The sequence below is a fragment of the Natrix helvetica genome, assembly GCF_964273705.1.
Source record: "Natrix helvetica genome assembly, chromosome: 4".
Classification (NCBI taxonomy): domain Eukaryota; kingdom Metazoa; phylum Chordata; class Lepidosauria; order Squamata; family Natricidae; genus Natrix; species Natrix helvetica.
Window position 1 is genome coordinate 52,717,070 of NC_138550.1, and position 16,535 is coordinate 52,733,604.

Genomic DNA, 16,535 nt, shown 5'->3' on the forward strand with positions numbered 1-16,535 from the left:
TAATTTACTTGCAGCACAAAGATATTCTTTGAGAACTCCTAGGGAGGAGCTGTACTGATCCTCTTCCTCCCAACCAAACTTCACTGTCTCTTGCTCCTCTGGAATGCATGCCTTCTCTCCTGGGAGTTTGGACTACATTCTGCCACATTTCTATAGTGTAATCAGAAAATTTTGACCTCTGATTATTCTGTGAGAAACTGTGGCTTAGCAAAGAATACGCACCATGCTAGTGAAGCTGCTCAGATCTGCCCACATGTTCATTTTATATGTTGGCAGTTAATGAATACTAGTTAATAAATGAATTAAATCTCATTTGTTTTTTTAAAAAAAGAATGTGAGGATGGATGCATATTAGAATATATTTTATGACTGTTATTTCATGACCATAGCAAGCTTATGCTTTTAATCCAAAGTCCATGTTTGAGTCAAAACCTTGGATTCACTGCTCTACAAGTAGACGAGGAAAGATTGCTCCATGAAACCTTAAGAATGGCTACCACTAAGGGCTTCTCAGCCTTCTTCAAAACTGGAATTGGTTTAGAGTAGAGCTAAAATTGTCCAAAGGCATCCAGAGGAACAGCTGCCAGACCAAGGAGAATTATATCATGAAGCAAGGGGAGGTGGGCTGCCTGGCTGCCTGATAGTCAGGGTTACTTTGGACAGAAACACATAAACAATGTACGCAAAGCCAGAGTGAATTTTAAATGATAACTAAATTCTGGCTTCCTTTTGTCCTATAAAGTAAATGGGAAATGTTCTCCAGTCAACTGGTGACAGTTATTGAGAGGGGAGAAAAACAAGCTGGGAAAACCATCAGTCTGTCCTTAACATATTCTGTACATCATGAGGACAGCCCTATTGATGAATGCTGTACCAGTAGCAGGACTAGGATCATCCAAGTGAGAAGCAAATGTTATACTGATAGGCAGAAGGACTGGTAGATACACTTTCTCAGATTTGATGAAGAGCCCTAAAACAGATCCCCAGAATCTTTTCAAGTGTTATTGCATAATTGAAGGAACCCAGAAATTTTGCAATATTTAAATATTATATTACATTTCTTTCTCTTTGTGTGATGGTTGTAGTCAAGACCACCTAAAGATATTGCAAGTACTGTGATGTCTATACTAGATTAGATGGACCCACGTTTGACTCAGTTCAATTGTTCCTAGGACCTGAACAAACATTAACAAATTCAGCAGTACTCTTTGATGTTCACTTATGGAGTTTTAAGTGGAATGAGATAACCTTGCCAATGTAATAGCTTGCACTGTAGTTGTTATTCTGTAGGTTTTTGACTTCATCCTTCTCATTGACATGGTTGTTTGCTGATGTTGTTATAAATTTTTCAGTTGCATCTGGCACATTCTTGTGAGGACTTGATGGATGAGACTTTTAGGAACCTGGCCAATCATTTCTGTGGTACTTCACTCTATTTTGATCTGAAATAAATAGGTCCATAATGAAAAATAAATGGTAAGTCAACAGTTCTTATTACAAAATATAGATTGAACTGTTCCAGCCAATATAATTAACATCTATCTTAATTGTCTTCGCTTGATGATACTCATGTTAGCTCCTGAAATACAAGACTGGGTAATACTTGTTTTCCTAGCAAAGCATTCTGCCAAAGTTGTGATTGTTTGCTGGAGGGGTAACTAGATATCTGGTTTATGAAGGATTTGGTTGTTTTTCTATCAATACCAAGATATGCCACTTAAAACCTGGTGCCATAGATAACTACTTAGAATTAAACAATTCTAAGGTCAGGAATTTATTCTGAAGTAGCAGGACTAACTGAAAATACCGTAACAGCACTTCCACACAGAAAAATTCAGTCTTGGTTACTACCACAATTTTTATTTTTGCTTCAATAGTATAATTTAGAATGAAGGTGAAAAATAGAAAATATTGGGTCTGTGGGCCTCTTGGGACCTCTTGAATCACAAAGCACCTATTTCACCCCTTAATTCTGTCCAAGACTCTCCAGGAAATTGGGCCTGTTCCCCCTTGTTTGGAATGTGGCCTTCAATGTGCCATATGAAGGGGAATCATTGTTGGTTAAGCAATTAAAATCAGAGCCTTCCCTTCTATCAATAGATTCAGGCCTACTGTTGTTTATACTTATTATTCCCTGCGTTTGTGGAGGTAGAAGATATCCAAGATATTGTCAGGAGATTTCAAAAGGCGTATTTCTTATTTGTCACTCAGCACATGCTTTATGGGGAAAAAATGTTCTCAGAATATAATCCTTTAATTAATCCCTTACTGTGTTTCTGAAAGCAAAGATCATTTTAGTCTAAAAATACTTAGTTAAAAACAAATATTACAGTATTCAACATCTTTATCTAGAAACATTTTCTAGTGATATTAAGTATCATTAATGTAGTAATCAAAATCTTGAACCATAACTTGATCATGTTCATGCTTAAAAATTCATGCATATATTATTTCATGTTTAAATAATTTCTGAGCTCATGGATACCCAGCATCTCACTGTTTTCATTAAAGCATCCTGGCTTTTTTCAGGCTTCCGCACAAGTCTGAAAAAAGATGCTGCTGCTTTAAGGAATCATTAATTAAGGTTAGTATGACTGTTAAAGCAGAAACAGCCATATTCAAGTTTGTGCTGGACTCAGGATAGAGGGCAAGAGAGTTATCTGGCGTTGGTCTGAAGCTGAAATCAGAGAATTTAGACATTTGTCATTTTTAATTTGTGTTTGTCTATGTGCATTATTGCTAAGAGCGTCAAGAGTTGCAAATGTCCTAGATCTCTAAAAAGCCTGTATATGACCTACTCTGTTGAGCCACTAAAACTGCCACTGATTAGCACAAAATACTGAGGGATTGGGTCTGGGGAATGATCAACCCTACTTCCATTGATTTCATGAGAGAAAAGGGGCTATATAAATGCATTGCTATCCATTGTTATAGGTGTAACCCAATACCAAAAGCCACTACTTCTCTATTTTTGAAATGTTCTGGTAATAAAGTATCCAATAAGCCTGTTTTAATGTTCTGTATTTTCTGATTTTGTGTGAGAAATCAGAAGATAGGCTGCATCTTGACAAACTTTGTGTGCTTTTTCTGTTGAATAAAGGGTTTCCTACAAGTAGCAAAAATCTGAGAATGTCACTGAACCAACGTGCCCAAGAAAGAGTAAAACTGCCTGAGGAAGAATGAGCCGCTTGTCCTTTCTCTCTTGATCTGGCTAAAAGTTGGGGAAAGAGAGCAGTTGTTCACTTATTCATTCATGGACTCCACGAGTAGTGGCAGAAACTGCTTTGCCAAATAACTATTAAAAGAATGATACTAGAATAATAATGATCTAAAGCAACAGGAAAAAAACCAACAGTTGCAGCCTATTTGAAGCATTTTTCTTTCTTTTCTTTTCTTTTCCTTTCTTTTTTTCTTTCTTTCTTTCTTTCTTTTTTTTTTTTTGTTGTTGTTGGATCCTCTTCCTTGCCAAAAGATGAAGTTTGCAGAGGGTGTGTTATGAAGCCGATAATTCTCTGGCAATATCTACAGAAAATTTCTCACAGCCCCTGCAGGTATGGATCCATGAAACAGGACCTGACTGGACCAACCAGTACTAAGAGTTTCTGAACCTCAGAAGTCAGTGTAAATCCAAGATTTCAGTTTAAGTGATTTCCTGTTGGGGCTTGTTTTTACCCTGATTAAATATAGTTATAAGCCATAACTAAGAGAGGACTCCAGGATAAGATCCTTTGTTTCTCCTTAACTTGAAGTAAGCATCTATAGATTTTATTGGCTTCATATTAGAAATTTAACTTCAAGATGGAGAAAGCAAAAAGCTGCTGAGGAAACCAAAGAAACATCTGAGGTTTAATTTTGGATGATTATGAATAGGGGACTTCTGTATTCATCACTTTATACAACCTCCCTAAGTAGGATATTTTAATTCCTGGCCCCATATTTTCAGCAGCATTTTCTTACCTCCTTTCTTACTTTCAACCCCATGTATTGCAAGAATGTTCAATATCTCGCCAAAAACAAGGTAATCAGAATGGGTTCCATAAATGAAATAAATCTAAATAATATAAATAATTTTGAGTTCTCTGAACATAGCAATGACTGACAGCTCTGCTGTCTTAATTCTGGGCAAGGAAAATAGCTACTGTTTGATATCTTTATATCAATCCAAATGAAAAATAACGAAGATATGGGTGTATGTAAAGTATTACTGCCTCTGGAGACAGTATTGCCTGAAAGGAAGCAGTTTACATAACAGTACCAGTGGTGGGTTCCTACTGGTTTGGACTAGTTTGGCGGAACCAGTAATGGTTTGGCGGTCTGGGTTGCTGGAACCGGCAGCAACCCAGGCCTGCCACGCCCCTGAACTGGTTCTCCTACGGGGACGCCATCTTGATTTTCAATTCCGCACATGCACAGAACAATTTTCCTTGCACAAATTTAATTTTGTTTCATTTTTTAACATTTTGCGCATGCGCAGACCTATTTATGTGCAAAAAAAATGCACGTACCAAACTGGCAGTAATGCCATCAGCAACCCACCCCTGAACAGTACACCAAGCTTCCTTATCAAATGGAAACTGCAAAATCCCATAACTATTTTCATCCTTCATGGTGCCCATATGGCAATAATATCACTTTAACTTTAAATGACACTTCAAGGGTTAAAATTTCTATTTAATACCTGGTATTATTTCATTTTTGTCTGACAAAGTAAATGTTATTGTACCATTCATGGAGCCACTGAATAATGAAATTGATGGTAAAAAGTACTTAAGTACAGGGATAGGAATTTGCAGATTAAAATAGTAGCTAAAACTCTCGGAAACTCATTCAAAAATCTGCATAGCTAAATATCCTCAAGAGAATACTAGGCTGTTTTGTGCAAGGGAACATTTTGTTCCAAACAGATAAGAAACCAAATTAACATAGATGTAGGCCCACTTTCTTTAGTGTCCTGTGGAGATGCAACTTGCAGTCCCTCAAAGGCTTTGATTACAGATAAACAAAATACAACTTTGCAGAAGATGACTACAAAATTGCAAGAAAAACAGCATGAAGCAACAAATAATTATTTTTCTTTTTCTCTTCCCTGCAAAAACTGCTGGAAAGTAGCAAGTGGCAAGCAATCTTCCAGCCACGAAGCCCATGAAATCTTTTCCCCAGTTTCATTGCTTCCTTTTCTGAATTCCACTTCCCTGGGACTTTCCTTATTTCCTCCTTGAAGTTGAAAAGAAGGCTCTGTCTACTCCTACCTCCTACTTCTTGCTCACTCTGAGTAGCAGACAGAACTGGTTTCACCTGTTCTGTTCTGTTCCGTTCCAATACAGGCAACTCTACACTGAGCACAAACAGTTACCTCTGCCAGTTTGTTTATCTTCATCTTTTAGCTGTGCTTTTTTCGGTAAAGGTAGTGATGGTGGATTCGCTCCTCTTCAACACCTCCCAGTAAAAAGAAAAAAAAGAAAGGTACAATTGAGCAAATACTGGTGGTAGTTGCTTTGTGGTATGATTTGAGTGTATGGGGAAATGTGGGCATGCTGTCTTTTCTCTTCACTAGCCAATCTCCATCTCAGCCGTTTGCCTTCCCCATCAGAATTTTCATTCTTGAGTTCCTGGTTGAAACATTATATTTTCTTCCCCTTTCTGCTTTTGACACCATCTCCCCAGGTTTCCAGCAAGTTAGAGGAAAGACAGCAGATGAGATGTATTTGTGTTTATCAGTTTCCTCTACATTTGTCACTTTCAATCACTTCCACTTTTGTGGAGTAGTGGTCCGGTGGATAATGAGTTCATTTCTCCCACTGTTAGAGGACCTAGTCATATACACAATCATAAAAGGGACAACTTCTCTTGGGAACCTATTCAGCAACACTATATATTAGGACTTTAAAAAGACATAGTTGAAGAGAACAGGGATTAGCAATAGGAGCAGCAAATTTTATTCTGGCATTGATTTGTTTTAAAGAAAAGTTGACCTTTCCTAGCATCCCAAACTATTAATCAAACCAAATGTTATTGATCATTTTTAATTCAAATTTAGAGGAGAAAGGAATATTGCTTCACTAAATGTAACAAGAGTTAAATATTTTTTTAGGTTACCTAACCAAACTCCTGCGAAACCATACTGTGTATGCCTGTGATGGTGATCATTTGAGTCTCCGGTGTCCTCGACATTCAACAATAAGTGTCCAATCTGCATATTATGGGCAAGCTTACCACTTGTGTAATGCACAGCAACCTGAAGTCATGGTGAAAGAGCCACTAAACTGTGTGGCATCTACTACCTTGCAGGTATAAAATACTAAATACTAGCATTTAAACAAATCAGAAATATTTTAGATAATTTATTTACAGTAGATTAAAAATGAAATGAATAAAGATTCAGCATGTTAATATCTGGAATATCAGTTACAAAGCTTGATTAAGTTTGCAAATGAGTTGGTTTAATTTGCTGGAGGATTTATAGTATATAATTAATTATGAGGCCTTGTCAGATGACATTTCTTCATAATTTTGTTCCTTCAGAATAAAGAGTTTGTCCATATTGATACAGAGAATAAATCGGAGTACTTTTAAAGCTGATGTTTGATTGTTCAAAAATCATAAAGTGACATTCCCATTTTAAAGTCCATGACTTTTTAAATGAAACTGGCTGAAGTTTGAAGTCGAGTGGCACAAGCTATTCAAGAACTCATTGGAGCAGGGTCTTATCGTAAAAGCAATCCAGTTTGGGAGGTGGGAAGAGTTGTCACAGACCGAGTTGCTGAATGAACTGTCTGAGTTCCTCTCTTGCCAAGCAGATTGGGACAAAAAACCATCCAACAATGTGAATCTCTATTAAGATTCATGACCAATGATCCAATGTTAATTTGTGCCAATCCACTAGTTTTGTCAGAATTGTCTTGGCATTAGTTTAGGTCAGTGGAGTTTCCTGAAAGACTTAAATTTATATTGCCAACAGAAAAAAAATGGCTCCAAATGTTTAATCAGCCACAGAATTTATAGCACAGTATTGATAAGATAATGGAATACTACCAGTAATGAGTATATTGAAATATCAACCAGCCAATTTTGTAGCAAGACTATTTAGCAGTAGGCTAACACATCAGAAAATCTATACAGAGATTTTCTGATTTCTCACCTTTGGCATTTTTGACTGCCTTCTTGGAGACACAAAAATAAAATCGTAGAGCATTTTTGTGTTCCAAAAAATAATAATGCTACAGCCCAGGCACTTCATCATATATTGGCTTATTATACTTAGTTTTCTGGGAATGTTGCTAATGCTGCCCTCTTCTAAGACAAGAATTCTTTCCTTAATAGAATAACTTAGAAATAGCAACATAAAGAATTGGAAGTCTTTTCCTGAACACAAAAGATGTCAAAAAAAGTGGTCAGACTTGAATGTACCCTACACAATAGGATCTTTAGTCCTCCTAATTGGCATGATATTTACACATGAGTTCCCATTGTATTCATTCAATCCCCATAAATACATAACTCTGTAGAGGATGCAAAGCAGATAGGATTGTAGGTTGAAGTTTCATATTCCAGACTGAGTTTAGAAGCAAACTCACTGATTTTGGTTTTGGTTCTGCATTTTATCCTGTGTTTTACCTTGCTATATTAAATGGAGAAATAATAAGATATTTGAGCATTATTCTAGTTACCACAAGCAGGTAAACCAGTCTTTCTACAGTCTATATTTGTCTTGATGGGTTTCAAAAAAAGAAAAAGAAACAAGGTATAATACTTTAGTTACAAACTAGATTTGAATATAAAAATTGAAGAACATGAACACGAAACCAAGCCCTGATAATTTATTTAGGATTACTATTATAGTTAATTGCTTTTTATTTTGTTTTAGTAATAATGAGCACTCAGTATGCAGGACTTGAATCATAATAAAGATCGTCTGCTCTTACTGCTAAGCAGAAATCTCCACCGTTTTTTGGGGTGGTAGATAGTCTATATGTCACTGCTTTCTTAAATCCTATTACTGGTTAGGTAAGAACACATCCAAATAAATCACTGCAACCACCTGTAATCTTTTTGCTAAGAAGCCATTTTGAGACAAATGTATAGTAAAATATTTAATTTAAGGGTGATGCTTAAGGGTTGTAATTTGCCTTTAAGTATGCCCTCTTTCCATTTTTAATGTATTTCATATTTTACTTTTTACGTTGAGTGGGAATATGAAGTGTAGGGGGGGTCAGTGTGGTTTAGATCTTCATCCTGCATTGGATTGATTTGGGCAGATTACATTACAAATATATAGGTATATGTTCATTTTTGTCCTAACCTATCTACTTCTTTCTCCTGGTCTTTCCTATTTTGTAAAAAGCACCATTTAGCCAACCTACTGCAGTCCTTGCACATACATACTTGGAAGTAAAGGACATTATAGTCAATACAGAATTTGTCCAAATACGTTTGCATAGAATATTCCTATAAATGTAATAAATGTGATTGTTCTTAAAGAACTTTGCAGCCATGAAAGATAAGAAAGAAACCACCATGACGTTACACTTAATAAAATCATTGTTATCAGGGGAGAATCATAGTGCCATGTGCTAGAAGTTCCATAAGCTTGATTTATAAGTGCTGCTTTGTAATAGTGGAAAAATAACCTGCGAAAGTCCAGGTTTTTTTAAAAAAGTGAATTCACACCTGTAGTTGGTACTTACTGGACTGAAATGAAAAATATTTGGTTTTATTTTAATTTAAAAGACTTCCAATTATTCCAAAATACACCAGGATATTCTTAGAAACACATCTGATTGTTCCTATTTAAGCTCTCTGAAATAGAAAAATAACCAAATTAGTGTATTATTTTCCAGAATAAACACTTTATATGCATGATTTTTTGCTCAAGTTCTGAAGGAAAATTTTAATCTATAAGTATTCAGACCTTTTCCATGCTTGAGCACTGCAACCATCATAAATATGAACCAATTACCAAGCTTCCCAATTTTGATCACATGGGTGTTGCAATGGTCATAAGGGTGAAAAACAACCATGAGTCACTTTTTTTCAGTGCTGTTGTAACTTTGAACGGTCACTAAATTAACTGTTGTAAGTCGAGGACTATCTGTATTCTGTTTCCTTTTTATATGAAATGAGTGTAAGGTTTTTGTCATTTGAGCTCTGGGAAAGGAATGTAGTTTGGGTTATAGTCTTTGAACTCTTCCTTTGGCCAGATGCCGGGAAGAAAGTGAATACTGACTGATTTATGTTATTTGCTGGTTCCCTTATTTCAGGATTGAAATAGACGGAGAAAATTGTGGCTTGCTTTCCACATTGCTTTTTGAGAAACTGATTGTGCATGGAAATGCTGGTGGCGTGGAAGGATCCTTAAGTCTAATGAGGAAGCATAGGAAGTGCATCCTCATTTATAAAATGCAACAAACAATATTTTTTTGGCTATTAGAATCACCAGTTCAGCCACACAACAAATGCCGGCAACCTTCTAATAGAACCACATGATCCATGGAGAATGATTAAGAGCTTCAGTTGTCAAAGCCAATATTTCTTTTTTTTTTTTTCTAGGTTGAGGGGAATTTTGAAGAGTTTGAATTGTAACTGCAGTATATTAAATACAGATAGTCCTCTAATTACAACAGCTCATTTAATGACCAATGACCATTTTTCACACTTAAGACTGTCGCAGCATCCCCATGGAAACATGATTTGCCTTCAGATGCTTGACAACTGGTTCGTATTGATGACGGTTTGCCGTGTCCCAAAGTCTTGTGATCATCTTTTGTGACCTTTTGTCAAGTAAAGACAATAGGGAAGCCAGATTCACTTAACTATTGTGTTACTAATTTAACAACTGCAGTGATTCACTTAATAAATATGGCAAGAAAAGTCATAAAATGGGGCAACACTTACTAACACATTTCTCGCTTAGCAACATAAATTCTGGGCTCAACTGTGGTTGTAAGTTGAGGACTGCTTGTATATGTTATGCCAGGAATGGTTGGTTATTAGGACTTTCATGACAGTTTCAATATAAAACTGTCACCTGTTTTCTGCAACAGGAACTCCGGGGAGCTTTTAAACAATTTTCCTCTTCTTACATTCCAGTAGCTAAATTATATTTAAAATATAGAATATAAGTTTATTAGATAGCAATTTTCATTACTATATTATAGTTCTGTGTATATAGTTATGTGTACATTTCTTTTAATTATTTTCTATGTATTGTTTTTTTTTTAGCTCTCTTTTATTTGTTTACATGCAAATTATAATCCCTTACCCATTTTAAATATTTTGGCTCAAGATTTTTTCTTCCAGAAATTTGAGGAAAGTGGTTAAAAGCACTTTGCTTCTTAATGCTAATAATGGCAGTAAAGCCACAGTATATAAATATTTGAAGCCTTAAAACAGCCCTTCATTGGAAGTTAATTTAGGACAGCCAACTATGACAGAAATGCATTATGCTTTCATTATAAATTTCATTTACTAGTAGCTGAATGTGTCTTCATTTAGTGGGGTTGGGGAGCATTAAAAATGATAATTTCAGAAGTAATTATGATCATAACGTTTAATTATGTTCTTCAAATTCAGTGAATTGTACATCTTCAAACTGCTTCTCCCATGACAGTTTCTGAAATGGTACTCTAATATTACTACAGCTTCCGGTTTTTCCAGCATTGGTGTTCAGAAAACAACCTTTCGTGGAGATTTTGAATCATAGCTTATCCTTTAGAACAGAAACGTCTCTGGTAGTAATTTGTTAATAATGTTATTTCTTAACATAATTTGCTTTGGAAATCTTATTTTAGTACGTATTTAGTAAATATGTAACTGTTAATCAGTGGGTAAAGTTTGTCATGATAGATATTAATAGTCAGGATTTGCATTGTTGTATAGTTTTTTAAAATGTTTTTTAAGACTTTTTTTTGTGTGGTCACTGTTGTAGAAAGTCCTCGATGAATGCCAGGACCTGAGAGACTGCCAACTCCTTGTTAACAGTCGACTTTTTGGATCTGAGTTATGTCCAGGGGTCACTAAATACCTCCTAGTCTCCTTTAAGTGTCGACCTAGTAAGTAATTTGCAGAATGGCCGTTTTTTTATGTATGTTTCTTTCAGTTGAAATCAGGGGTCTCCAACCTTGGCAACTCTAAGTCTGAAGGATTTCAACTCCCAGAATTCCATGGAAGTTGAAGTCTGCCAGGCTTAAAGTTGCCAAGGTTGAAGACCCCTGGTTTAAATTGTAATAACAACACGAAAATCCTTGCATGGATTTCTGCAAAGCCCCGACCTGACTAAATCCAAACATTGCAATCATATGTAAAAATGTTTGTTGTACTTACCCTTACCCAATGTGGGCATCTTGTAGATTGGTGAATTTCCCTAACCAGGATGAACTTTGATGAGAATTCTTTGTACTGGAGTCCCTATAATAGGAGGGCACCCAGAGCAGGAAGCACTGGCTAGTAGTAGCTGATAATGAAGAAATTATAGTTAATGGGTTTGCATGTTATGTGGATTGCAGTTTATTAAGTAAACTATAGTTATAGAAAGTGTAGCTTAACACAGTGTGCAAGACAATTAAATTACTGTGTAAAATGTTGAGGATATTCTTGAGTGCATTAGTCTTCCCTATTCGTGTACTTCTATGTAACACTAGACAATATAAAGATTTGACAGAGCCCTAAAGCTCCCTGTAGCTGCTTTTCCAATATTTTCACACATATACAACAGTATTATCAGAAATGCCTGGAAAATGTTTTTCTATATTATCCAGTAACAACCAATACTTTGGGGGCAGAAAATATCCCAAAATAAAAATGAGAGAGTTATCACAGATGATTGTGGATTCATCTTTACAGCCTGGGCTGTTTTAACTACATTTCTTCTGGGTTTGTTTGAGTGGATATAGTATAAGCAAACAACAACAACAACAAAAGAAGGCCACTCTATTTATATTATATTACTGTTCTGTTTTACTAATAGAAAAGTGATGGTGCATTCAGTCTCCATTACCATGCAGCATAATTGGCTCATTAGTAATTTATGGAGCTGGGAAGGCCTGCTAGAGCTGTTGCTGACATCCCTTTAAATGTTAACTCTTTTTTTCCTTAAATCTCTGGTGAGAAATGCTGGGCTAAGTCACCGTAGTTGCCAACATCTTTTTGTTGTTGTTCCCAAAGAGATGCTGGGAAACAAAAAAGGAGTTAGTGGTGCATGCAGCCCAGAGACAACAATTTGCCAATCGGTACCCAGAGTCACTGGGAGTGAATCCTCTCTCTTCCTTAAAGTCTCAATCCTGTATATTAAGGGATCCATTTGGAATACAGCCAAAGAAAATTCTTGCCCTATTTTTTCTAGTCCAATGGGGTACAACTGTTTATCAAGACAATGCATAGGATACATTACACATGGTGTAGAGCAGGGGTGTCCAAACTTGGGAACTTTAAGACTTGTGGACTTCAACTCCCAGAATTCCCCAGCCAGCATGGGAATTCTGGGAGTTGAAGTCCACAAGTCTTAAAGTTCCCAAGTTTGGACACCCCTGGTGTAGAGTATCAATAATTATGAATATTTAAATCTTCCATAATTCTCCAACATGATAGGGATTGCTCTTAATCTTATTTGGTTTTCCATTCTACCTTTTTATCAGAGAGAAGTAGTGTTGTGTATGGCATTCAGTAGTGCTCAGTGGTACAGAATAAAAATACATATTTTTCCTCTGAAATTGACAGTGATACATAGAGTTACTTCTGTAACATTTTGGGTCTAGTTAAGAAAAATAGAATACAAAAGTGCATAGAATAGGAACTACCAAAAACTTAGTTTACTGATCACGGCTTCTCTACCAAGAATACTCTAATTGAGTATACTGTGTATAATTCTGCCACAAATACTATGAGTAGTCCCTCTTTTCCATAGCTGATAACCTTTTAAAACTGATTCTACAGCAACGTCTGAAAAATACAAAACAGCCAACTAATTACAAAAACAAAAGTAAAGAAAAATATTAGTGGCAAATAATAATAAGCAAAACTGGAACACATTATGAACAGTCCAGATATAACACATATAATAAATATCTACCTATAAAACGTCTATTGAGGCCACCAATGAAACAAGTACCTGCAACACCTATATATATGAATATTTTAAATTAGAAATATTTTTAATAAGTCATGAAATCTGTACTAAAGGGAAATGTATTGTGTCATTTCTTGGAATGGTAAAAAAGATGTTTTCAATTGATACGATGACAGATGTATTGCATTTAGTCCCTTATACCTAAAATGGTAGTGCTTTTCCAATTTCTCACAATAATTTACTTAGCAATTCCTCAAGCTCCAATTTTGTAATCAAAGATTTTAAAAATTATAAAATTCCACATGTTAATATAATTCAACATTAAAATATTTAACATTAAGAAATGTCTCCATAAATCTATATGCAATAAAATATTGTTCCAAAAAGATGTCAATCCTGTAAGTCACAAGACTAAATTATATGAGTTAACAAACCCCAATTTAGAACTACGATTGTTTTAGCTGGATTTCTCAGTATGTGATGCTTTCACCATTTTTCTCCACACTAGACTGCTTACACAAGTGACAACAGGACCTGTACGTAATATTTTTTATCGCTTATCCAAGAGTCCAGTTATCTCTCACCATTGCTTTTTGTCCTTTTCTCTTCCAGGTGAATATAAAACCAGATCAGTGTGTGAAAATGAAGAATTGAAACTACACTGCCATGAATCTAAATTTCTTAACATCTATTCAGCCTCTTATGGCAGGTCTGCCCACGAGATGGACTTCTGTTCAACAAAAATGGATTACCTTCCCCAATATGGTAGGCTGACAAAATTTAAGTGAGAACTCTTTATTCTTGAATTTAAGGGTTATATAACATTAGTTTTTATCCCATAGGGGAAAAAATATTTGCCTTTCCTGACTCCCATTAGCATGGGAGTTGAATGCTTCTGGTTGTTTCCCAATTCAGAATTCTTGGAATTGAGCAACTGTGAGTGTACGACATGAAATTTACCTGGGAAAGTCAATGATGGTTTCCTTTATAATCATGTTGTGTATTTTCATGCATTCCTTTCACTCTGCTTCTGTGTTACTGAATGGCATAAATGGTTAAAAATGGTTACATGGAAATAGTTCTAAATTAATAGTGGATGTCAAATTTGTTACCATGACCTGGAGATTGTTATCTTCCAGGTATATATTGTATCAAGCAATGACTTACAAGTAGGTCAAGATCTTCAGAGGGATCTTCAAATCCCATTGTGTGTAAAAGTCAGATGGGTCTCTGCCTTGCAAAAAAATATTTCTCCCTGCAGCTTACGTGCGTTGAACTGTCCTTTTTCTGCTGGTTTTTAAAATGCTGCTTACCCAAGGATTTTTTTCACCTTGTTTTTACGTAAAATATTTGTACTTTTAAACAGCTTATATAGATTTCTCTTGATCTTAGTCATAGGGCATAATAACTATCAGACAAAATATCCATTACTGAGGAAAAAGAAAAGAATCAGAGGAGGGAAAACAAAGAATTGTAAAGAGCAGCTAATTAAAATATTAAAATGTTTGTGCCAAGAAATCCCATTGAAAAGAATTCCAGGATGCAACTCAGTGCTCACCCAAAGAAAAATAAATTGAACAAAGCGTTGGAATTCCAGAAATAAGCGCAGTTGCCTTAATGAGATTTCAGTTGAGCCACATATCCAAATCTGTATAGGTAGTCCTCAACTTACAACAGTTCCCTTAGCAACCATTCAAAGTTATAACTGCACTAAAAAGTAAATTATGACCATTTTTCACACTTACGACCATTACCCCATGGTCATGTGATTTACATTTGGATGCTTGACAACTGACTCATATTTATGATGCTTTCAGTGTCCTGGGGTCATGCGATCATCATTTTGCAACCTTCTGACAAGTAATGTAATGGGGAAACCAGATTTACTTAACAACTGTGTTATTAGTTTAACAATTGCAGTGATTCGCTTAGCAAATGTGGCAAGAAAAGTCATAAAATGGGCCAAAATCATTTAGCAAATTTCTCACTTTGGAACAAAGTAAATTTTGGGCTCAATTGTGGTCATAAGTCAAGCAAAACAGGATGTGCCCATAGCCACTTGCACCGTTTCATTTTGGTCCAGCTGTAGCCTTCAAGGGTAGAGACAAGCAGCACATTACAGTAGTCCAAATGAGAATAATGTGAGAACAATCTTTTGGTCCAGAACAGGTGATAATTAGCACGTTAAATGCATCTGGATGAAGACCCTCCTGACTATCGTTGCCACATGTTCACTGAGCAAGAATTGGGGGGATTTGTACCTTATAGATAAGTTCCACCTGGGATAGCACAAAACCCAAAAAACTAAATTGAAAAATCCCTGGAAAATGATGGACTGAAGAACAAGTTACTGAAGAATAAGGTAGAATATAAAGCAAACTAAGAAATAAATAATAGACTTGAAATATACTGTAAAGAATAGCAATGCTCACTTTCTTACTAATCTTTCCTTCAAATCTCCCTCTAAAATTGAAAGATTTGGCTGACAGTGTGGAAGTGACAACATTGGTTATTGAGTTTGGCTGCATATGCTTGTCATAAGTTCAGCATAAACTCCTGTATAAGGAGGTAAGCAAGCATATCATGTCTCTTTGCTTTTGCTGATCAGGGAGATGCTTTTGGCCAAAGAAAGCCATACATTCCCTGTCTTTTTGTTGTTATGTGGCTATAATGTTATGTGGCTATAATGTTGTTATGTGGCTATAATGTTATGTGGCTATAATCTTTTTGTTGTTATGTGGCTATAATGTTATGTGGCTATAATGATCACATCAAATTCAAAGAAAGTGTCAGGGTTCCAAATACCATCCAAAATTAAATCCGAGTCCAAGGCAAAATATTGCTCAAAGTTCCAATTTATTAAGAAAGCCATGTTGGCATATCTGGGAAAACCCAAATCTGAAAGCTTCCTGGTTTTCCCGTACCACTTGAAAGTTCAGAATCTTGCCCCCACACCCACAAGCCCATCACATGGTCCAATCTTCCACTGCCATGCTGGCAGTTCTACCCATCCAGTTCCAGTCAGGTGTAGAGACAAAGGATGGCCTTGGATTCTAGAAAGGAATTTTATTTTGGCTACATAGCATTTAACTTCATACCATCCCCCCTCCCATTTTTCCACAATAGAAACACATAGTAGAATAATAGAAAGTGTGGCAGGCTAAAGATCCAAAAGGGAATATGGCTGCAGGCCTGACAGGCGGCCTCTCCTCAGAAGAAAACCATTCCCTGAAAGAGAATAATGTAGGGGTTAACATAACAGAATTAACCACCTCTCCCCCAACCCAGGGGGATCCTTTGGCTTATCGGGAAACTTATCATGGAATTGCTTTACTAACCTATCAGCTTTTAGGTTCCAGCTTTTCACCCAAGTAGCTTCGGACAAAGGGTACCCCTTCCAATGCACTAAATCCTGTAAGTGACCCCTATACAGCCTGGAGTCTAAGATTTTTTTCACCTCATAATGTGTTTCCCC

At 36.0% G+C, this 16,535-nt stretch overlaps 1 protein-coding gene across 2 annotated transcripts in view; it reads left to right on the top strand.

Moving 5' to 3' along the window:
• The window catches only part of EVA1C (eva-1 homolog C), a 39,907-nt gene that overhangs the window by 14,915 nt on the left and 8,457 nt on the right, over positions 1 to 16,535 (top strand). The window contains exons 1-5 of one of the 2 annotated variants that reach the window (XM_081951686.1): positions 1,424 to 1,476; positions 3,473 to 3,551; positions 6,092 to 6,288; positions 10,925 to 11,048; positions 13,673 to 13,825. In XM_081951686.1, coding sequence (XP_081807812.1) covers positions 6,244 to 6,288; positions 10,925 to 11,048; positions 13,673 to 13,825 — 322 coding nt within the window. In that variant the 5' untranslated portion in view covers positions 1,424 to 1,476; positions 3,473 to 3,551; positions 6,092 to 6,243. Of the gene's footprint in view, positions 1 to 1,423; positions 1,477 to 3,472; positions 3,552 to 6,091; positions 6,289 to 10,924; positions 11,049 to 13,672; positions 13,826 to 16,535 lie in introns of those variants that run through there. The other variant, XM_081951685.1, reaches the window with a different exon arrangement.